Source organism: Neolamprologus brichardi, chromosome 20 (genome assembly GCF_056152115.1).
Source record: "Neolamprologus brichardi isolate AB-2024 chromosome 20, ASM5615211v1, whole genome shotgun sequence".
NCBI lineage: Eukaryota > Metazoa > Chordata > Actinopteri > Cichliformes > Cichlidae > Neolamprologus > Neolamprologus brichardi.
In genome coordinates this window covers 27,370,692-27,393,643 of record NC_142123.1, presented here as the reverse complement: position 1 = coordinate 27,393,643, position 22,952 = coordinate 27,370,692, and the positions used below count along the sequence as shown (strand labels likewise).

General features: G+C 37.8%; 1 protein-coding gene across 1 annotated transcript; it reads right to left on the bottom strand.

Moving 5' to 3' along the window:
• Positions 1 to 1,866: 1,866 nt before the first annotated feature.
• On the bottom strand, positions 1,867 to 8,841 carry LOC102777945 (transmembrane protein 198-like). Its single transcript, XM_006794087.3, has 5 exons — positions 8,675 to 8,841; positions 7,112 to 7,423; positions 4,527 to 5,102; positions 4,291 to 4,418; positions 1,867 to 2,644 (listed from the first exon to the last, which is right to left on the bottom strand). The coding sequence occupies exons 2-5, from the start codon at positions 7,263 to 7,265 to the stop codon at positions 2,495 to 2,497; spliced, it is 1,008 nt and encodes a 335-aa protein (XP_006794150.2). The 5' UTR covers positions 7,266 to 7,423; positions 8,675 to 8,841; the 3' UTR covers positions 1,867 to 2,494.
• Positions 8,842 to 22,952: the final 14,111 nt, after the last annotated feature.

Below are 22,952 nucleotides of genomic sequence, written 5' to 3'. Positions count from 1 at the left end.
TTATTATAATTAATTCAAATGAAACTAAAAACTACAACTCGATGTGAACAATTGAAATAACTGAAATAAAAATCAGACTTTGAATAAGCTGATTGAAAATTATATTGTGCATTCAGAAAACTAAGAATTAATTTTGCTGCCGTGTGGTTCTATTAGAAACATCAGAAGACTTTGTTGTATGTGTTTTTCCGTGACCGTAATTTTTCGATTACGCTGTTTGTGTTCTAATATCTATTCTGGACTTCTTAGCACTTGCCCTTAACAAATACCACCCACATAAAAAAAAAAGACTGTATTAAAACTGGACATCGTCAGACCATAAAAAGCTCAATTGTGAAATGTGCAAACCAGCGGAAACTAGCTGAAGCTACACTGAAATGAAAACTTTAATTCAAGATGAAATGACAATTAGAAGGAACAAAAAAATTTGAAACTGTGTTTACTCAGACAGAAGACAACGGCTCAAAAATGTGAAAAATGTAATTTCCACTTTCTTTTAAAACGTCTGCGGAGAAGTTTTTTGCTACGATAAACATCATTCTGTACAAAAATGTCCATAATTTCATTGTACATGTACAAGGACAATAAAGGGCTATTCTATTCTATTCTATTCTATTCTATTCTATTCTAAATCTTTGTACGTAAAGTGCAAAGTTAACATAACTGAACAGTAGCAACATTAACTGAAAAAACAAAGGGTGGAAAAAAAGTGGAATTAACATTTAAACAAGTGTGAACAAAGGGAAGGTTAACCTTAAGAACAAAACTGACATATTCATACATTCTAATTAAAACAACAATGTTCCAGAAATCATGGACCCATTTTCATAGTGTTCATAGACTTCTTGTTTTCTTCTTTTCTGCTAACCTGAACCCCACAACCATAAAACTGTACAGAACAAAGTGCATTGACCAAGTGGCAACATGCAGAAGGGACTGCAAATCGAAGTCAACACTGCAGTTCCTCAAGTGACCACTTGAGGCTGGCTCCATAAAGTGAGTCTGTACCCAGAGACTCCAGTGTTAAAAGGCCGAAGTTTAGCTATGGCATATTTACAGTCTAGTACAAAAATGGCTTTGTTCTCTATAATTAAATCCCTCATAATAATTACAGTTTTTTTGAACTGTTTTAAACTTTCAAGGCTGACAGCTGTCTATTATCAACTCTGAAAAACTTCTCAAATCTGTTTGTATCTTTTGGAGCATTTTTAATACATTTATATACCAAATCACATGGCTCGCTTAGCACTAATTATAAGGTATCTGTGTCTGCATGATGCATCCATGCAGTTTACGGATCAAGCTAATGGTAATATTTGTAGATAACTCAGCCTGTTTGTCCAAATTTGGTCACTTCTGATTCCAAAACATGCAACATGCTAAAGAAATGCTGAAGTAAAAGCTTTAAAACTGGATTTAACATTTAGACACAAGAGGTTCTTGTTTGTGAAAGGTCAGAGAATGTAAACATGAATGCCATCTCGCTCTGTAATGCTGGCCAGCTGCATTCTACTTTTATAGCAGTGACAAAATGGTGTACAGAAAACAGCTGTACAATTACTCCAAGAAGGCGTGTGGATTTTTTTGTGACCTAGTCATGATTTTTTTGGAGGAGATACAGTTTCTGAGTCAAGTGTATTTGTGACCTACAAATAGGAGAATTTTGATCTAGCCTCTCTAGAACAGATATCTCCAAAGAAGGACAACACACTAGAGGAGTATAGATGGATTAATAACAGTACAGAGCAGAGGAAAAGCATGTTTTATTTAACCTCTTAAAAGTAAGGATGTAACCTTCAAAGATGAAATAACACATCATCTGGTTTTCAAATTCAAACTTGAACTCATAAACAACTAAACACACTCTTCACAGTTTTAATACAATCAGTGTTTTTGATGCTGCTGACATTCTTATCTTTGGTATGATTGCATAAACATCACGTTGCTGATTGAATGACTCTTAACATAAGACAATACCCAAAACAGCTGACTGTGAAGCTGTACTCAATATTTGATCTGATCAATATTTTATTGGTCTACCGTTCAGAATTATATGTTTTATGTATATCCTTGGTTTCATTGCATGTGCTGGCACACATTTATCTTTTGTAGCTGTAATGATTACATTTCAGTGTAATCTAGATATATTACTGATCTATGTATGTACACAGTGACATAAGCAGAGTGTTTAAGATTGTAATGATATTGCATGAAACAAAAGAACTCATCTGAGAGTTAAACTGCTCAAAGGATTTAGTAGTCATGGGCCTGATGCTGTGTTGAGGTTGCATTAATTTGTCTTGTCATCATTCAGGGGATGATCTCCAAGTACCTCATATCAGTCTGAGCATGCTGATTGTTATCTGATGAAGCCAGTAATAAGGATTCAAACCACAAGTTGAAACTGTGGAAAGGTGTTTGTGATGGTCAAAAATTCAAATGATTAATTATTCCTCAGACATATGTAACCTATAGTTGCTTGAAGCCATGTTAATCAAACTGTGAAGACTGGAGAGGAAGTGGTCAGAGGCACCATGGAGCCTGTTTCAAAGTCAAAGTCAATTAGAGTGTGTGTGATAGTGCTGACGGTGCTTTTAGAGGAGCCGGTTCCCATCTGACGCTCCTGAAGGCTCTGAAGATAACTCTGCAAGGCAAACAAAAGGAGGATGCACTGTTGTTAAACTGGCCATCTACCATGGAGACAAATTATACACAGTGAGAACCTAGAACAACTCTGGTGCTCCACAAAGCTGCAGTGGGCCTTGTTTACCAGTTCATGTACGAAAATGTGTGCTAATACTAATGTATACTTGTGTCATGTCAATTTTATTTATCTAGCATATTTTGAAAGAGACAGAAGATAACCCAAAGTCATTTCCAGGCAAACGTATTTACATTCAAGGTCTCCAGCAACCCAATTTCAAAACCCAAAACTACCTAAAAACTTAAATTAAAACACGATAAATAAAACAGCAACAGAGCAACATAAACAATTTTATACTATAAAAAAAGAATTCAAAAACAAGAATAAATGATAAATAAAATCCATCCATCCATTTCCACTGCTTATCCCTGGTTGGGTTGTGGGGGTAGCAGAGAAGCCCAGACCTCTCTTACCCTAACCACCTCCTGAAAGGAGGCCATCATCTGATGAAGCCAAAAGAACCACATCATCTTCAAAAAGCAGAGATGAGATCATTAAATGACCAAAGTGGGAGCCTTCTGTCACTTGCCTAGAAATTCTGCCCATAAAAAGAAGTGCCCACCACAGCATATCCCGAGGGATGAAGTCGATTGCCTTCACAAAACAAATGTAAACTGATTGGGCAAACTCCTGCTCACTCTTGAATATTCTTGAAAGGACAAAGAGCTAATCAGGAGTTTACGGCCAGGACGAAAACTGCATTGCCCCTCCTGGATCCAAGACACAACTTATGGGTGGACTATCCTCTCCAGCACCCTGGCAAAGACCTTTCTGGGGAGGCTGAGAAGTGTGATCCCCCATGACGCTGGAGCATTCTCTCCAGTCCCTCTTCTTGAGGAGAGGAACTACCACCCAAGTTTGCCAATTCAGAGACACTGTCTCTACCTTCCAAAGGCATGTTGTAGGTGTCAGTCACACAACATCCAGTGCCTTAAGAAGGAGCGGTTTAACTATCAGGGTGACCTCACCTTAGTGATGGCCAAGTTGCCCCCTCATCCATCCATGTCGATGGGATTGATGTGATCCTTGAGGTATTCCTTCCACTGCCTATGTGCTGAGTTGAAGTTTGCAGCTCCCACCTGCACTATGCACCATTTGAGTATAATACTGCTTTCTCCTCTTGAGTTGCCTGACAATTTGCCAGAAGTACTTTGGCAGCCCTTGATTGCCATCCAACACACATTGTGTCTGACCCCTTCTCTGGGTGGTGACACCACAAGACGGTGGCCCTATAATGTTGCTACAGGCTATGCAAATTGGGAAATTGCACTGTATATCAGGAAGTTGCAGTAGTAAAGGTGGGAGGCAATAAAGAAAAGGATAACTAAATCCTTTAGGTACATAGCTAACTTTAATATTTATTAATGACTTAGAGTTGGTAAAAATGCTCTTCACAACATTACTGACTTGATTCTTATAATTCAAGGAAATGGCAATAAAAACATAAAGATTTGTTTACATTTTTGACTTATGTAGATATGGTTAAACAACCAAGTGCCTTGGCATCTGTTATTATTATTATCTGGAATGGAGAAATAAAATATGATAGAAAAAGCACATCAATCATTTGAATCTCAGCCACTGACCGGTGCCAGGACATCCCCAGCATAGCGTTTCAGGGGTGGAGGCCTCCGTCGGCGGTGATGCTGAGGTCTTCTCCTTGAGTCTTTATTTGCATGTTTTTTTGCATATTTCTTCTGTTTTTTATGTGCACCTGGATGCATTAAAAGGGGAGAACAAAAAAAACATAAAACATGAATACACAACATCAAATAGGGAGGTTGTGAATACAGCCTTGAGTTAGAGATTGAATTAAACTTACTTCCATTGTGTGACATTCCTTTGGCAGTAAACCACCATTGCACCAGCACTCCGGTGAGACTCAAAACAGGACAGATTCCAGTGACAGCCCAGTCAAACCAGCAGAGTGGTCGTGGAGCAGCTTGAGAAAATATATCATACACTTGATCTGGCAATACAAATGCCCCCACCAGGTAATCTGCACACAGCATGACTGCAGTTGCTCCAAACACAGAAGTGAAGATTATGCTGAATAGTTTCTGCCACTGGAGTGTAAAGACAGCAGCGGCCATGCTGGCAGCTAGAACAACACTGAGAGGCACCCAAACTGGAGTAAGGCTGTGAAATTGTCCAATAACCACCAATATGGAGAGGGAGAGAAGGCTTCCCAGAAGGAAACCGCTGATGAGGAGTCCCACAGTTGTCATTAACATGGTCAACAGTCCACACAGCACAGCCACACCAAGACCAATGCCCGCCTTGGTCTCTGCCTGCAGCTGGGTGTTCAGTGCAAGTTCTTTATGGTACAAGAGGAGCATGGCCGCTGAGCTTAACAGGAAGCCTGAGAAGAACATGACCATCTTGAAGCAGCGGTATCCTGGGGGAGGGTAATAAAAGAAGGTTAGAACCAGCTCCAGTGTTAGTTTTAATACTGATTAATAAGCAGGCAAAGCATAGGCATCACTGGATCAATTAAGGAATATTGGTTTGTATTTGTGGGTTTTAGGTTTAGCTTATGTGCTTAGATGTAACTACATTAATGTAACTACATTTTATTTGTTAGTAATGCAATGATGTAAAGCACCACACTTCAGTCATTTATTATGTCCCCTTAACTCTTATATTAAAGTTACAATTATGTAATTGTAAAAAAAATTGCATTGCAAAGATTTTTTTGTTATCTGTCCCCAAAACACATCAAACAAACATGTTTTTATTCTTCATAAAATCAAATAAACTTTATTAGTCTCAGAGTTGGGAAAGTCACATTCTTACAGCTGCAGTGTGAACAGAAATAAAGTGACGCACTGTAACTTAGCAATAATAATATTATTATTTTAGTTTTATTGTAGTTTTGGTGGGATTTTTAAATGTGTTTTGTTTTAGATGTAGTAGTTGGAGACCCAGCATGTCTGTCTGTTTCCCAGCTTTCCTCCCTCCCATACCCACTCTTTTCTCTTTTCTCTCTCTCTCCTTTTCTTTTTCTATCTTTCATGTCCTTTCTGCTTCAGCATAATATCCACATAGATAATAGCATGAATAATAAAAAATAAAATAAATAAAACAATAAGATTAACAAAAGGAGCCTACAGAGAGCCCATAGTGCTCCTCAGATGTGTTTGGCACAACAAAGCATTCAGACCATGATTCTGCTTGCTACAAGGACTAGACAGGACAGATGTTTAAGAAAAGAAAAACAAAAACAATAAAAGAATCCGTAAAAAACAGAATAAAAATGTGTATTATCCAAGGTAGATGAAATATTAGGTCCGCTATTTTTTTTTTTTACCTTATGTGAACCACAACAATAAGAGCTGATTGGATGACTCTGCAGATGCTGATGGTTCACACACTAAAATACCTCATTCACGAATTTGTTCCAGCATTCATCTCCAGCTCCAGGTGGGGAGACTGCAGTGATTGCTCTCGTTCCTTTACAGTTTTGTGGCTAATACCACAGGTTACCTTTAGTTATAGTGAGAGACATGTTTACTAGTGTCTATGAATACAAAAGATATGTATTTTGTGATATGGAAAGGCGTATGGTGAAGACAGTTATGGCAATGTTTTAGATTTCTGATGAATTGTTTTGGGTGGATGGTTGTGGATGATAGTAGACAAAGCTCATTGTTTGCAGTGTAATTCTGCTGCACATTTGCCCAATGCTTCACATGACTCATTTGTATTCTGGTGTCCTTTGAGTCTCTGTGGGCAGGCCACTTGCATGTGCATGACAATCACTAACCACAGAGTTACATGAGTGAAAACAACTATGACAGCACTCTCTTTGTCTGCACCACTAAAACTGCTTTTTTTAAATTCCCCATAATTAATTATTGACAGTTATACATTTCCTCACAGTGCGTTATTGTTACTGGAAAAACAGACTTTGGCAGCATGTGCGTTTGCGTAATGTCACATGTTTTAGGCTGCAGGTCCTTGTGACACAACACTCTTTATCACACTCAGTTTTTGTGTTGATTGAATTTGTCTCTGCACATTTTCTCAGTGATACCAAATAAATATTGGTTTTAATACTGTAGTATATTTTCTCCCTGTGTAGCTCTACATAAAAACAAATCACTGTCAGTACTGACAGGAGCAGACTTCAGCTTTAACTTTAACTAGACCATGAGTGTGTAACAGGTAGCACTTCATATATGCTGTCTCTGTCAAATTCAGACACAGGACTACCCATCTGCCTTCTCTAGCTTTTGGGCTTATCCACCCTAAACCCCTGGCAGCCTGCAGACACCTGCCACTGAGGCTTTAAGCCATCAGGTGAGCTCTTGAAACATTTAAAAGCGGAGTGGACAGTTAGATGTAAAAAATTTAAATAGTAGTACTTTCCTTAAATTTGACGTTAATAACATTATGATTACGTACCGGAAAAGCAGTAGATGAGGCCAAATGAAAGGCAAACAGAGCACACAATAGATGGGATGACTTCATACTTCATATTAATCTCAAGTGTACATATGTCCACTTCACTTAAGCCAGCTCCTGGTTTCTCAGTAACATAGAGTGAAGTGAGTGCCATCTTGGAGGGTTATTACTTCTGGTGGTGAGCAGCTGGTGTGGACGTGAATCTGTTTTGCTCATTGAAGGGACAAAACTGGAACGGCCTGCATTTTGTAGCCAGGGAAAGAGGAAGCTCCTGAACCAAGAGCATGTACTAAACTGTTTCCTGTTGTGCACCTGCAGAAAGAAAAGACTGTTTATGACTTCTACAGCAAAGACAAACGCAGACCCAGTTCTATTTTTTCCTGCACTAACTTGAGATTTATTAAACATCAAGTCTCGTCTATCCCGGAAATTTCTCCAATGAAAACACAACTTCCATTCCATATGAGACATCATAAAGTTTTTAAATGAAGCATCAGTCATATTTGGGTGAATTTATGAGAGGATGTTGCTCTTTCCCATGTCCAATTCCCTGTTCAGGAACCAAAGGAGGAAACTGGGGGGTCCCCTTGAGTTTCTCTTTTGTTCAAGAACAGGATACAGATGAGGAAATGACCTTGTGAGTTGATGCCATCGTAATACGTATGTATTGTCCTGAACATGTGGTTAAGTATTTCTGTTTAGTGCACAAGATAATGAAAAACACAGCTCAACCATGATACAGTATATTCTATATGTTGGAATAGATGTACTCTAGCCTCTAGCATAAGTAAAACTAGCTAAAACAGTACAGAAACAAAGGAGTTCTGCATTCAGAAAACCCTTTAAGTACATAGTAATTTAAAAGTTTGCATTCTGGAGAAGGACTGTAGCTTATAATTAACGATGCATCACTTTAATGTTGTGGATAGTTATTATGAATATTCAAAAGAAAAATATTTCCTGATTAATTTGAGTGAAATTGGGGTATAAATTTCACTCAAAGATGGAGACATTTATGCAAAGCATAAACCTATTTTCCTCCACTAGAAAAACAAAATAGAATTACTTATCAACTAAATGAAAACTATTTTGTTAGGTATTTTATACACTCATTATTAACTGCATAGATCGTGTTTACACACTCTTCATCTTGGCTTACAGTGCAGCTGTCTAGCTACAGGTTGTATTATTGTAAAGACTTTACAAGCTGTTCAGGCAGATTCTACGGTCAGCAAATGGAATTAGCGGGGTTTTAGCAGGTGAGGGATCCTCCTGTCAACTCCTGTGTCCTCTTGTATAGATAAAAGCACAAACATTTTCTAGCGACTAAATAATCCTTGTAACATTAAAAACATTAAAAAAATCACAGCTTCAGTACAGGAAAAGCTACTAAAATAATTATTTTTCTACTAGTTTGTGAGATTCAGTGACAAAATAATATATTATTTTCATTGCAGAAACAGTCAGTATGATTATCTATAGAGCTGAACAGGATAACTACAAACAATAAAGAAACCACAGTCTCTTAAATGAAAACATAATTTTAAAATTTCTGTGACCTACCTCCAATGCCACATATCTTCACACTGTAAAAGTAAACTTTCTGCGAAAAACAAAATATCCTCATTAGCTGTTAATCCCAGGGAAGGAGAGAGAGGTCCGTAGTTTTGTCAAAAGTTTACGTTGTTCTCTCTGAGAGCTGTGTGTGAAATCAGTGTCCACCGCAGTAAGTCATCTGTGCTTGTGAACAGCTGACGCCTGACTCTGAGAGAGAGAGAGACCATCTGCCCCCAGCGTCAATACAAAGCTGCTACCAAGTCCAAGGCCAGACCAGCTGAGAGTTCAACTCTCACTACCCAGGATCCTGCTGGAGCCACAGCACAGTTCAGCGTTTATTTTAGTCAATGTGGCTTTTCATTAAGGTTAAATTCAGCATGCACTAAAACAATATTGCTTTAGGCTCTGACTTGTGTTTATTCATAGGATCTCCCCACAAAAATGCAATTTAATCCTTTTCTTGTTGGGTTGCAAACAGTATTCTAAATGTGTGTGTGTGTTTTAACCATGTTAAAGTGGGTGCCTTTAAAGTTTTAGTGCTATATATAATATGAACCTGCATTAAAATTTGTGAAGGTACTTGTGGTCTTAAAGGGATGATGCATACTGACTTAAGTGATCCCTGTGCTTCTCCTCTACTGCCACCATGAGGTTAACATTTAACAACAACTTTTAGCTATACTTTGTTTTTAGTGCTAATCAGAATCTTAGCATGCTAAACTAAGGTGGTAGCATGCAGGCAAGATTACGTCAAGATTTGAAGGAACTGAGCATGAGTTATTGAAATTTCGAGTAATAATGTATTTGGTAATTAGACTGCAATAAAGCCACATAGCATAGTGGAGTCCAACAATGGCAAGGAATAGAAGAGGACCCTCCTGGAGTTTAGACACTGGTGGTGGCAGAAATGGTCAGGATGACGTGGAGATGTAGAGGAGGCAGGAAGTAAGAGTCTGAAAGGCAGAATGACAGGAGAGCATTGAGATTTAAACTATGTGGAACAGAGGAACGCAGGCAGAGTGATGACAACAGATATATCTTTGACTGCGTGGGAAAGAGGAAGTAATGCAGAAAAAAGAGCAGCTTGAATGCAGGCAAATGAATGACCAGAGAACTTCCTTATTGAACTTATTGAGCTCATATCTACATCTGGACTGCAATTGCTAAAATTAATGTTTTATCTCAAAGCTGCATGCTACATGGGGGACATATGTGCTCGTTGTATTTTGTTCCCTGTTATATTTGTTGCTTTCTTTGTGTTTGTGCCCTCCTTGTGCCCTTGTCTCTGTCATCAGGGCTTGTCTTCATGGGTCATTGATAGTTCTTTGTTTGTTAGCTACTTCCTGTTTTACTTTGAAGGTTGTTTTTTTCTTTTGACTTGTTTTGGTTTCACTGTCTGCTTTTGTTCTTTTCCCTCCTTTGGGATTGTCTGTGCTGTCATCACTGTCCCTGTTTTTCATTGTTTTCCTTTGTGTTTCTCTCCTACCTGAGCCTAATGACGACTAACCTGTCCTGTTTTCTTTTTTACCTTTATCAGTTTCTCAGACTTATCGTGCATTTTTTGAATTGTGGTTTTATTTTTCTGCTTTGTATCTTCCTTGTTTTTGTGCTTTCTGCTAGTGTGCATTTGCATGATTCTCGCTTATCAATTTGCCTTCAACCCAGCTCTCTTTTTATCACCTGCCCTGATAAACAAAAGATTTGAACCACAGGTCAGTGGGATTTCTGTGCGCTCAGACAGGGCTCTGTGCCAAAGATGATCATTTAATGATATCTGCAAACTGATGTCTAAGAGTAGAAAAAATTAAACTACAGACAGCGGCTTCATTATTTGAAATTTTGGCCATGTTTAATATGAGCAAAACAACAACAGCCTCCTTTAAAAGGCGCTCTGCATAAATATAAAAAACATAAACAACAAGATTTGTGAGGCAGGTAAGTAAACGGTAGTTATAAAAGAATAGTTTAAAATGTTTATTCACAAATACACAATAATGGTCTAAGGGGGAAGCACAGCAACATGGTGCTTAGCATTGTTGGCAGACAGCAAGAAGGTCCTGGTTTCTAATCCAATGTCTTTCTGTTTGGAGTTTGCATGTTCTCCCTGTGTCTGTATGGGTTCTCTGTCCAGGTAATCTGACTTCCTTCCTAAAGTCATGCACTTAATTAATTTAGAATCAAAGGTGTGAATGGTTGTCTGTCTCTATGTGTTAGCCCTGCAGTAGACTAGCAGCCTGTCCCGGGTGTACCCTGCCTCTCGCCCTATGGCTGCTCGGATAGGCTCCAGCCCTGGTGACCCTGAGTTGGATAAGGGGAAAAGAACGGATGAATGGATGGATGAATGAATGAATGGTCCAAGGGGAGGCAAGTGCAGAGTGGGCAGACATATATCCAAACCAGAGGAGCCTGGAGGCATTGGTCACTGTCTGATGCACTGAAAGAAGATCTGAGATATTAGGACAACACACTTTAAATCTTTTAAAAGTAGACAGGAAATACCACGAGGGAGCCTGAAAAATGCTTCCACACACAGTCAGTGCCACATAACTGGCAGAAAAATCTTGCAAAAAGTAGATGATGAGTGACCGACTGCAGGTGTGCCAACCAGGAAGCCAGAAGAGACCGGTCGAAGCTATGCCTCCACGAGGGAGGTGCTGACAACACGAGCGAAATGGAAGGAGAAAGAGAGAAGGGAGGCAGTTCAGCACTGGAGGCAAAATCAACCATAACAATGATGCAGCTTGAAATCTATGAGAACAGTGCAAAGATGATCAGGGAAATTATTTAAGGCAAATATTTCATACTTCAGATAGAAATCAAGGTACTGTAAAAAAAAAAAAGAAAAGGAAAAAGAAAAAAATAAGACATAGGGGGAAAAAAGCAAACAGTAACAAAGGGAGTGAAGAGAGTGAGACGTAGGGGAGCAGGTGTGTTTTACTGAGGAGGTCAAGGGAAGTAAAAATAAAGGCTGTAGGGCAAATGCAGAAAGTAAGTTGATATATTTTCACTTTTTTTATTGTTATCAAACCTGAATTGTATACATCGATATGTATGCACAGGCTTATTATGAAGCTATAGTTCTAGTATATTTTTTATTCTTTCATTAGTACTAAGATTGGTCTGCACAACTGCTTCATATATTAAATAGTAATAATATTTTTATTTTGCTTTCGGCAACAAATCAAAATGAAGCTGTGCACATTTGCACATATACAGAGAAGGATTTTAGTCCGAGCACAACTAGTTAGTGGGTTTATTTTTATGTCCCTTCTGCTTTCAGATGCCACTGAGTTCAAGTTTATTTCATTATTTCTGTGGGAGAACTGGGCCGAGGCAACAAATTCAGACAAACAAGATGCCACACTTGTCAAATCGGATAATCCTTTATTTTCAAAAGACAGTCTTGCCGAGTATAACGTTTTAGTTATTACATTTTCCCTCCACAGGCTGGCATAGTAAGAGCATGTCCTTACTGTGAGATTAAGTAGTAAGTTAGCACTCAATCAACAGGGATCTGCTCCGGGCAGTTTACAGTGCAGCAAAAGTCTTATTTATTGACACACGAGCAGAAACAGCAGAGTGTGAAAAAAACACTCACCTCAAGTCAGCGGCTGAGTTATGGCACAAAAATCAGATGTCAGGGGAGATGGAGCAGATTAATCATGACAGCAGCCATGGCCATACAACTGCAGGACACTGAGATGCAATAAGGTTGACACAGGCAGTGAAATGGAGCTGTCTTTCAGAATTAAGTTCCTCCAGTGAGACGTCTAATAAGGACAGTACCAGCTTGTCATGCTTTCATTGGTCTTATATGTCTTTTGTCTGCTTTGGCAGATCAAACAACACCATGCTTTTTAAAACTTGAGAGATTAGATGAAAACTGACAAAAGAGCTTGGTGATAAAAAGGTGGAAAGTTGTTTATTTTTAGCAGTGCCGATATAGTGGTTCAGCGTTAGAGTATTGATGATCTGTCGGTGGGTTTGTTGCCTTCTTTGGCCCAAAGGGAAATCTTGTACAGATGTTTGTGTTGTCCAGATATTGAATTCTGGTGTCTTGTAGAGCCACCACAAAACTGACATTTATGATTTATGATAATTTTGAGTGAAATGTCTCACCAGGTATTGATTGCTGTTTTGCACCTTTGTCATTCTGTTCCTCTCAGAGTGGTTGATTAATCAGACATTTTTACCTTGAGCCACCGTTGAGCTACCCTGACTTTTATAATCAAATGTCAGCAAAGCCACAACTGCAATTTGTATTTAGTGCCATAGCTTCCCATCTTGTACTGATGAATAAGACATAGAATAGAAGTTAAGACATACATAAAGTAATCTGTAAGAATGCTGGATTTTAGTTTACTCCTTAAGGTGTTCAGCCCAAGATTCCCAGATATCCTGAACATATTTTAAAGGTCCCAGGTGGCACAAAGTGTAATTAACGCAGCAATAAACTAGGTATACAAACTTTTATTTTAAATGATAACCTGTAGGCAGTGTTGGTCAAGTTACTTGAAAAAAGTAATCAGTAATTAATTACTGATTACTTCCCCAAAAAAGTAATCCCGTTACTTTACTGATTACTTATTTTCAAAAGTAATTAATTACTTAGTTACTTAGTTACTTAGTTACTTTTTAAAAACATGATTTACAACCTGAATAGGTGATAAAGCGATAGATCTTTCAGCCCAATTCTACTTTTTCTACATAATCCATCATACAAAATGTAATCAAATGGAAAAGTCTTTTTTTAAAACTTGTTTTGTTAGTTTTAATCTTTTAACTTTATGCATGAAGCAAAATTTTAATTATATGCACCATTCTCTGACTGGAAGAAATTAGTTTAACATTTAAACCTATTTTCTGCACATTCCAGCACATAATATATATATATTTGTGTTTACACTCACTCTTTCAGATGCAAGTAAAACACAGCAGAAAATAAATAAAGTCAAAGACTAGCGGTCCTTTTGCTCTATTTTCACCTGTAAAGCAGGAGTAGAGTAGGCGGAGGTTTATCCTGGTGCAGGTGTGCCGCAGCGGTCAGTGGAAGGATACCGCAGTTTCTCTGTGAGTTTGTCATTACGACGTAGCTACTCGGTGCTTGCTTGGAAGTTTAGGGGTTTTTTTTTTCGCTGTAAAAAGAAGTTTTCTTCCCGCGCACAGCGGACACTAATGTTTTTGTCACTTTTTACGGAATCAAACTCAAAATAAGGTCAGTACTTCCACGCTTTAAACGCTGCACGCTCATACTCTCTCCCACACTCAATATATGATCCATTGTTGATCTGCACACAGCTGTTGTCACGAACATCACACTCGCTTACGTCACTGTCATGAGACATTCTCGCAAGAAAATCACGGTTTTAGTAACGCAGTAATGCAGCGTTCCTACGGGAAAGTAACAGTAATCTAATTACCGTTTTTGCAATAGTAATCCCTTACTTTACTCGTTACTTGAAAAAAGTAATCGGATTACAGTAACGCGTTACAAGTAACGCGTTACTGCCCATCTCTGCCTGTAGGCTAAGGTGATGACTTTGTCTGACATCGAGAAGACACTTCTTGCTAAGAGCGCTCAGCACTTTACAAGCATCCGCATCTTAATAATCTCAGGAATACACCACTGACTATAACATTTACATCACACTGGTCAGGCTCAGGTGTAACAGCTTCGTAACAGTATGTGCAGTATGTCGTGTGCAATAACCTGTAGACATCAGGTGCAATAGTCGTATTTATTATTTTATTTTTACAGCGCATGATTTGATGCTCCTATCAGAGTGCTTTGCAGTTATTGTGGACAGAGGTGGGTGATTTATGTGTAAGTGTGGAAATGGGTGTGACATATTGGTATTTGGCGTGATTACACAAGCATGTGAGGATGTCTAATTGTTATTTGCATGTATTGTTTTTCCAGCATGAGTGTGTGGGTGTGTGGGAATATTGTTTTTCGTGTACACAGCAAATTTTGTAATGGCAATGACAATAAAATCTTATATTATATTATTGATTACAAATTTTGTAGGCTGATGTTAAGTAATAAAGTTTAACAAACATTGGTTTGACTTGCAGGTTAATGTGTAGCTGTCTATGAAAAGCTGCATATTAGCAGCAGGGGCTGCAGAAACCAGATGCCACATGTAGTGATCTGTGTTTGTAATGTGGTTTGTTATGTTTAGGGTCTCATTGTTGGGGAACAAACACCTGGTTCATCTGCACCTCACTTCTGCCTCAAGGCTTCTGCTATAACCCAGCCACTACTGTTCATTCTCATGTGCCACATGATAGATGTTTTTTTCTTTCCTGCCCACCCCCATTAGCACCAGCTCTCCTGAGATCCTCCATATACTCATCTACCCTTGTAGCATCTGCAAAAACATTCACTGAACTCTGTTGGGTTTAAGCCATCATCAAGTTTTGTGTTCATACATAAAAACTAAGAGAAAGAGTGTATGCATGTCCTAATTTGGACAAGGATTTGTGTAGATGTGAGACTATAACCTCAGGTTTACATCACTAACTGGTATTTTTGAGAAAATGCACTTCAGACATTTTTAAGGGGCAATGCAAAACTAATGTAACTGGTAGTTTAAAAAGTTAGCTTCTCCATTGAGTTACTGAGTAATGAACTGCCTCATAACGGCATGCCTAATTGATGCAGTCCACAAATATTGTGCTCGGCCTGTTCAGTACTGTTCAGTTCAGTACCTCTACATTTTCCGCTCGTTTTTACAGATTCTTTTTTCACACTTTTTGAATTTATCAGTGACAGAATAACAAGTATTGTTTTAGTTTAAGGAATAATAATTATAGCCTCCATATAAGGATTCGCATATGTCAGCAAATTGCACACTCATGATAATGTTGGCTTATTTGCCTTAAAGCAGACTTCTATTCTTTAAATACAAACCATAATATAAAATAAAAACAAAAGTCTTTTCAGGAAATTTATACTGCAAGGTAACAGGCGTTCAAGATATGAGAAAAAGCCAGTGATTTAAAAATTCCCCGTGAGCAATATTTGGCAACAGTGAAGAGTAAAAAGCAGCGATGCAGGTAAGAGAAAAAAAAAAAAAAATTCTCCCCTCAAGGCACATATAAAATATTAATTTATAGCACTCTACTGATGTTTCTGTTGGTCCCGAAGAAAAAAAAAATACTATCAATCGATTCATAAAAACTTCAGAGTGTGTGTGGTTTTTTTTAAGACTGTTCTGATTGCAATGCAAGATGTATTGATCCGGGTTGACTGTTTCTCAGAGAGCGGTGTTTGTACCCAGAGTGCTTTGAACACCCATTAAAACTAGGTTTTACTGGTTGTATGAATTTTGGCAGACAAAAAGCTGTGGTCAAAAAGCATATATAATTTGATTCTGGATGTGATTTGACGACTCCACTCTTCTTTTGCATGTGATATTCATCAGTATCTAATGCTGTCATACTTTATTGTACTGTTCCAAAGGCTAACTGCTTTTTTTTGTCCATCAGGCAATAACAATACACCCTTAGATGCAACATTACTTAGTTTGACCTACTTTTGTAATTTCTATGCGCTCTGCGTTGTTGCCTCAGGCCCCAAAATGTCCTGAAAAAAAAGAAAGAAAATATTTAACTATTATTTTACCTAAATCATGAGTAAAAATCATTTTCAAACTTTATTATCAGTGTTCACACATTTTAATAGAAAACCAGTATTTGTTTAATTATATATAAGAACACTAGAACCTACTTAACACTTTAAATAATACTAGCTCATCAACGTTACATCAACACACAGCTTTTTTGTGTAGGTCTAACACTATCAGACAGTTTTAGGTATAAATGTGGACATCATGGATCTACTTTGGTAGTGGCGGTGACACTGACAGAGTATGCGTGACCGCTCTGTTTGAAGAATATCCATCCTCTGATCCTCTGTAGCCGAGCTGAGACAGCTCAGGAGCATCTTTGGCTGCAGACTTATCCAGACAAGTGTCTCAATGCGCTCAGGGGGATCCTCGGTGCCATCAGCCATCAGACTCCACAGCACAACACTCTGCACATCCAGACACCACTAAATTGCAAACATCTACCTTTCAGTTGAATCATCACAGATATTACACATACAAACAGAATGTTTCCTGTGTGTATATATATGGATTTCATTATTCTGATTTGTCATGTTTTATTTGATATACAGGTATTTATGGACAGTTTTTATTTGATACTGCGGGGAATCAGTAAAAGTACATGTCAGCTGGTTGATACATTGTCGGTCGGATGGGTATTCACATGAAGCAGCATTAGGCAGAACTGCGGATGCACATACAAGACAAACTGCATATCTTAATTTACCTTTAAAATTCTTATCTAGTTTAAATGACCTGCTTCACTCACGTTTGTGTGTGCTTTAGAATTTTATGTATAAATTCACGTAATAATATTGTCTCAAACATAAATATGAACATACAGCAGGGTCTGATTAAAGTTCACATTACAACACCTTAAATACCGTTAATCAACACTGAGATGTTTCCACTCGATCATGGTGAAAGCACATCAACTGAAGCATTCTGTATGCTTTCATAGTGTGCCATGTTCAATGCCACATCTGTATCTTCACATATTAATGCACATCTTCAGACATGTTAAAAAAAACATCATATACGTGGGCAGCAGTTAATTTTTTTTTTGAAGGCAGTAGAAAAAAGTCTTACAATTTCTAAACATTTGTCTTTAATCTCAAAGGAAATCATCAAAAAGACAGCTCATGAGGAAAAGACACCAGCATTGCTCAGACCAGACTCTTACAAAGCTGCTTATTAATGTACATCTGCAGTGGTAAAACTACAGAAAGATCACACAAAGATTCTACCTGAATTCACTCTGATCATTTTGATAGTCATAGAGCTTACAGAGTACCTTATTTAAAAGGGGCAGGGCTAAGGGTGGGGTTTGGATGGTGTGTCAAACCTCACCCGAACTGTAAAAAAATATGCAATATGCATATGCAAAATTAACCATTTGACCACAGCCCAGGAATACACTATTCATCCTCTTGTGTGTGGTAGTCTGGCATCCTGATGTCCTGCTCTCAAAGTTCCTCTTAATCAGCATGCACACCTGTGACTCACCTACTCATCATCATGCAGAAAAGCTACCCTGGTTTTTGAGCTCTTCTCTACTACATTGTTTTCACTACTTTACTGATAGCCATGCCAGGCCTCTTGTTCTGATGCAATTTAGTTTGCACTTAAGTTTCGATCACACTTTCCATGACGGCGAGTCCGCTTCGTTCCACTCTTGTCCACTCAGGTACAAGTGATGTAAATTTCCCCATCAGATCTGTGTGCCTTTTTTCTTTTTTGTTTTGTGATCCTCTGGACTTGGCTACAGAGAATTTATGCTGTAGTGTATCACTTAAACATGCACCCCAGGCAGCAGACTTCAAGCGAACTTCAAGTGAACAAGGAAGTATGAGAGGAAAGTCTACTCGGGATTCAGGACTACAGCTGTCCATGTCTGCAGTTGAGTATAATCAATGCTTTAGTGTCTGCTGCTTATACCAAATCAGTTCGTCTTTACAAACCATCCAATCTTTGCCAAGCAAACCTTCTCCAGCTCAGCTTCAGCCACTCTGCCTTTTCCATCAGACCTCTGTCCTCCCACATGCTCCACAGCTCTTCACATTGCCCTCTTCAGCAGATTTGTTCTATCAAGACTTGATTATACTCCATTGCAGACACAGATAGCTGGAGACCAACAGTCAAGTAGTCATTCCTGTTGTATTTCTCTGCTTGGGGTCGACAACCTGGGGCCTATGTGCAGCTGGTGACTTGTAATAAAAATTCATATCATAAAAATGATGGTTCAGTACTGGTAGCATGTTGCTACTACTCCATGAGCAGCTTTGAAATGTGTATGTACCTGCAGAGATGATTATGCTCTTCTTGGTCCATCAGCCAGCTGTGGAGGAGAGTGACGTTACAATGCTGTGAAAAATTTGCCTCCTTCCTGATTACTTATTTTCTGTATTCTTTAATTCTTTTTTAAATATTAGTCAAAGCTAACCTGAGTAAGGGAAAAGCTTAGAGGATCCTCAACAACTAACCTCAGTATCGCTGTCATCAGACAGACGTGAGTGTCACTGACTCATTGACTCATATTGGATTTCTTTTCACAAAGTTTTACAGGTTCGTCCAGAATAAACAGACATGAACACGCATTTTACATCTACTGACATCTAGTGGTGAGATTTTACACACTGTAACTTTAAGGTAAGCTTTCATGATTTAACAATAAGAAAGAGACCACGGGAGAGTTCCCCCGCAAAAACCACTGCTGACCAAAAAGAACACAAAGACTCACATTTTCCAAAAACCATCTTGATTATTTGGGAAAATATTCTGTTGTGATCAGACAAAAATGTAACTTTTGGGAAGGTTTGTGTCCCATTAAATCAGACGTAAATCTAACATTTTGCAAAAAGAACATCACATAAACAATACAAAACAACATAGTGGTCGTCTGATGGTTTGGGGTTGTTCAGGTTCTGCATGATTTGCTGTAACAAATGGAGCCATAAATTCTGTTCTCTACCAGAAAATCCTGAAGAAGAATGTCCAGACATCACTTTGTGCCCCAACCATACTTGTTTGTTATGCAGCAGGAAAATGTTATGAAACATAAAGTCTGGACATAAATCAGATTGTCCAAAAACAAGCTGTTCATACTTTCAAAAACTATCCAGTGTGGCTTAATTAAAGCAACTCTGTAAACAAGGCTAGAATTTGTTCCCAGTGATGTTAAAAAAAAAACTCATTACCAGTTATCACAAACAACAACATGCTTGTTTACATATTCTGTTGCCAAATTGGCTCAGCCAGTTATTATTATTTTTTTCACATAGAGCCAGACAATAAATGAAAAATAAACAATAAATGAAATCATCATTTAAAACTGCATTTTGTATTTACATGGGTTATGTTTGTGTGATATTAAAATGAGTTTGATCTGAAACCTGTGTGGCAAACATGCAGAAAAAAAAAAGAAATCTGGAAGGGATGCAAATTTTTTTCACTGCATCTAATAATACACAAAAAGATGAAGTGAAACTGAGTGAAAATGATTCACTTCAGTCAATGACTGTTCTTTTCATATTGGGCGGGGTTGCACTTCTTCCTTTCCTGATAAACCTGCTTCCACTCCCTTCGCTGTGTAGTTGTGAGTTTGGAAGACTGCACATGAGTATGTTTGCGTTGGTTCCAAACCTCCCTCTGTAGGCTCTCGATAGGCAAATGACTCAATAAATGGACACAATTGTGATATTTCAAATTAAGCATTATTCTACTTCAACCTTCACCAAACCCCTGGTGCAAGAGGACTGCAACAAAAGTCACAGACTTGTAACATCTGGCATCTACTGTAGTAACATTTATATAACTTGTTGTGTGTTACTTAATAAGTCATACCAAAGGTTCTACATAATTCAACAAATTTTCCTAACTGTAGGTACTTTTCATCACTATTTTAGTATTTTATTTTACCAACAGTATCTATATCTGTATCAATATCTGGTAACATTATAATGGCCACTGCCTGCCACAGGCGCAGTGAAATGTGTTGTAATGTACCAGTTCCAGTAAATCTGTGAAGCCAGTTTCGGAAGAATTTGATCTAAAACAAGTGAGGGCATTAAATTAAAGCACAACTTAAACATGTTGACTGTGATTATGATACAGTCATAGATGGAATGAAGAGGGTTTCACAGACAAACACAAGGAGTTGTTCAGCTCCTGTAAACATGAACAAACAGTACAGCTGCGATACAGCTGCATACTTCTTACCCATCATTACTTTAATCTGTAGTCCAGGAATGAAGTTCAGGCCGTCTCATAGCAACCTCCCCCACAACCTCCACATTCAGTGAGGTATCTGATGCTAATCAGGCCCTGATTCTGAGAGGCTCATCACATGGTAGGAAAACTCACAGGGGGGTATATGATATATTCTTTCAGTGTATATATCCAAGCAGTATGAATTTTATTTGAGCTGCAGAGATGAGGGAAAGATTCAGCCTGTGTATTTGTTTGATGTAAAAAGCTGTGCAAAATATCACACTGAAAATATTTACGAGTCCTATTGAGTACTCAATCTGTTCATACAAGGAAAAGTTAAAAAAAAAAAAAGAATTTAAACATTATTATTATTATTATTATTTAAAAAAGTGGAATTCCAAAGGGAAAACAGAAAATATGACAAAGGAAAAGGCAAGACTGTATACATGGAGGACTAATTACACAGTGATACAGATGTAGGAACAGGGCTCGGTTAGAAAAAATTAAAGCCAAACAACCACTCACAAAGGAGTAAACTCAGATAAAGGAAGTAAAAGCACAGAAGACTCTCAAGGAAACTCAGTTACTATAACAAAAGCAGCCAGAGAAGACAACTCCCCCTGAAAACTTTAATGTTTTATGATGTTTTTATTTCAACATGCTGACATTAGCCTGTTTTTATAACAACATGCCAGTGTCTAACTTTTGACTTATGACGCTAAAGCATTACATACTAAATGGTGTATTTTATTATCTTTACCCATGTGAGGGAGCAGAGCTGACTGAAGTCTTTGGCTTTTATAAGCCAGAAAAACATGAGATTTGAAGATATATTCATACAATGTGGGTTTAGGGCATTACTGTAGGGAATAATAGAGAAGTATAGTAGGTAATTGTACTGAAAAAATAAAAATAGTGTTGTATAATTCTCCCCATGAACTTTCATATCATATATTATTCTCAATATTGTTTTATGAAATTTAATTTCAAGGTCAACATTGAGACTAGTTGCTTGACCCGATTTTCATCAAAATTAAATCAGCTCGAGCCTTTATTACCATTTACAATCACACAAAATTTGACCACACTCCCTGCCTTTGGTGGGGGAGAACAAACCAGTAAAAATAAAGTCAAAACAAGATTCAACAAATCTTTTAATTAAATGCCAGGACACATCAGCTGATGGCTCAACTGATACATTTCAATGCATGAGGTTGTAAATCCCATATAGGGTTGGCTGTTTAAGTTGTTTTAATATGTCCAATATTGCCGCACATCTGCAAGCCACTAAGCAACCCACCTCCACCTGAGCTCCTTCTTAACACGCTGTATCTCACCTAATCATATTTGGGGCTCTCTCTGACCGTGTTGCTGCTCTCCTCACTCTCGACTTTATGTGAACGGATGGGTGGGGAAGTCCTTAAAAGGAGCTGTATTACTGCAGATGGAAGTAATTTTCCTTGAGTATAGTGTTCTTGACTGGAAATAGCTAGTTAAATTTACTGTTATCAAATGTCACATGCAGACAAAACACCCTTAAAATCTTTGACTGTGAGAAAATCGTGATGATTTTTTCCTCCTTTGATTTCTATTCTGGTTTATTGACACACATACATATTGACTGGACAATGAAAATAATAACATTATTTATAATAAAAAATGTAATAATAAAATAAAAATTTCACTCTTCTTCTTCTTCTTCTTCTCATCATTATTATTATTTTCTTTTTAGAATAAGTTTCTGTTTTTAGAGTTATGAAACAGTGAAGTATGAACTGAGGAAAGCAAATGTTTTAGAGTATCTTGATTTCCACTGCACAAACTTATTTGAAACTGCAAGTACTGACTATGCTGATAAAACCAGACCACTATTGTTTGCTGTTTTTATATTAGCAAGCAGGTTTTCCAAAGGTAACTTTTAAATGGAGATTTTAGGAGTATATCAATATTAACAATGTTTGAGTAGTCAAGGACACTCTTAAATTCAGAAAGTAAAATAAAATGACAGACGTAAATATAATTTACCCTTCTAAATATGGACAGTATTCTTGCTGCTGCTCACTGAACTTTAAAAAAATATATTTTGTTTTACATCCTGTCATCTAGATTTACACAAGATTTACCCACAAGAGTTTTCACAGTCACCAGCTGCAGAGGGGGCGTCGCTGAGGAAAAGAAATAACTGTTATGTTGCTGTCACGATTCATTGCTTTCTTTACATCTGCATTACATGAGTACTGGCTTGTTTATGCAAAAATTTCCTGGCTTTTAACAGTGTGTTAAACCTTCTGTGAGTTGATCTTCTGACATGATAATGTTACAACAGCCTATTTAAATTTGAACATATAGATTTTTAGAAAAAAGAGCGTAAAATGGGGATCTATATATATGCATCGCTAACTTGATCATCAAATATATACCGGTCTAAAAGTCAATGAGTGAAATGAAAATCGTCTCCTTAAAAA

Excerpts from the sequence above, each read along its gene's own strand:
- LOC102777945 (XM_006794087.3), bottom strand. The coding sequence starts at position 7,265 with ATGGCACTCACTTCACTCTATGTTACTGAGAAACCAGGAGCTGGCTTA. Across the intron at positions 5,103-7,111 it reads CCTCATCTACTGCTTTTCCG|GATACCGCTGCTTCAAGATG; the intron begins GTACGTAATCAT and ends ACCCTCCCCCAG. Across the intron at positions 4,419-4,526 it reads AGGAATGTCACACAATGGAA|GTGCACATAAAAAACAGAAG; the intron begins GTAAGTTTAATT and ends TAATGCATCCAG.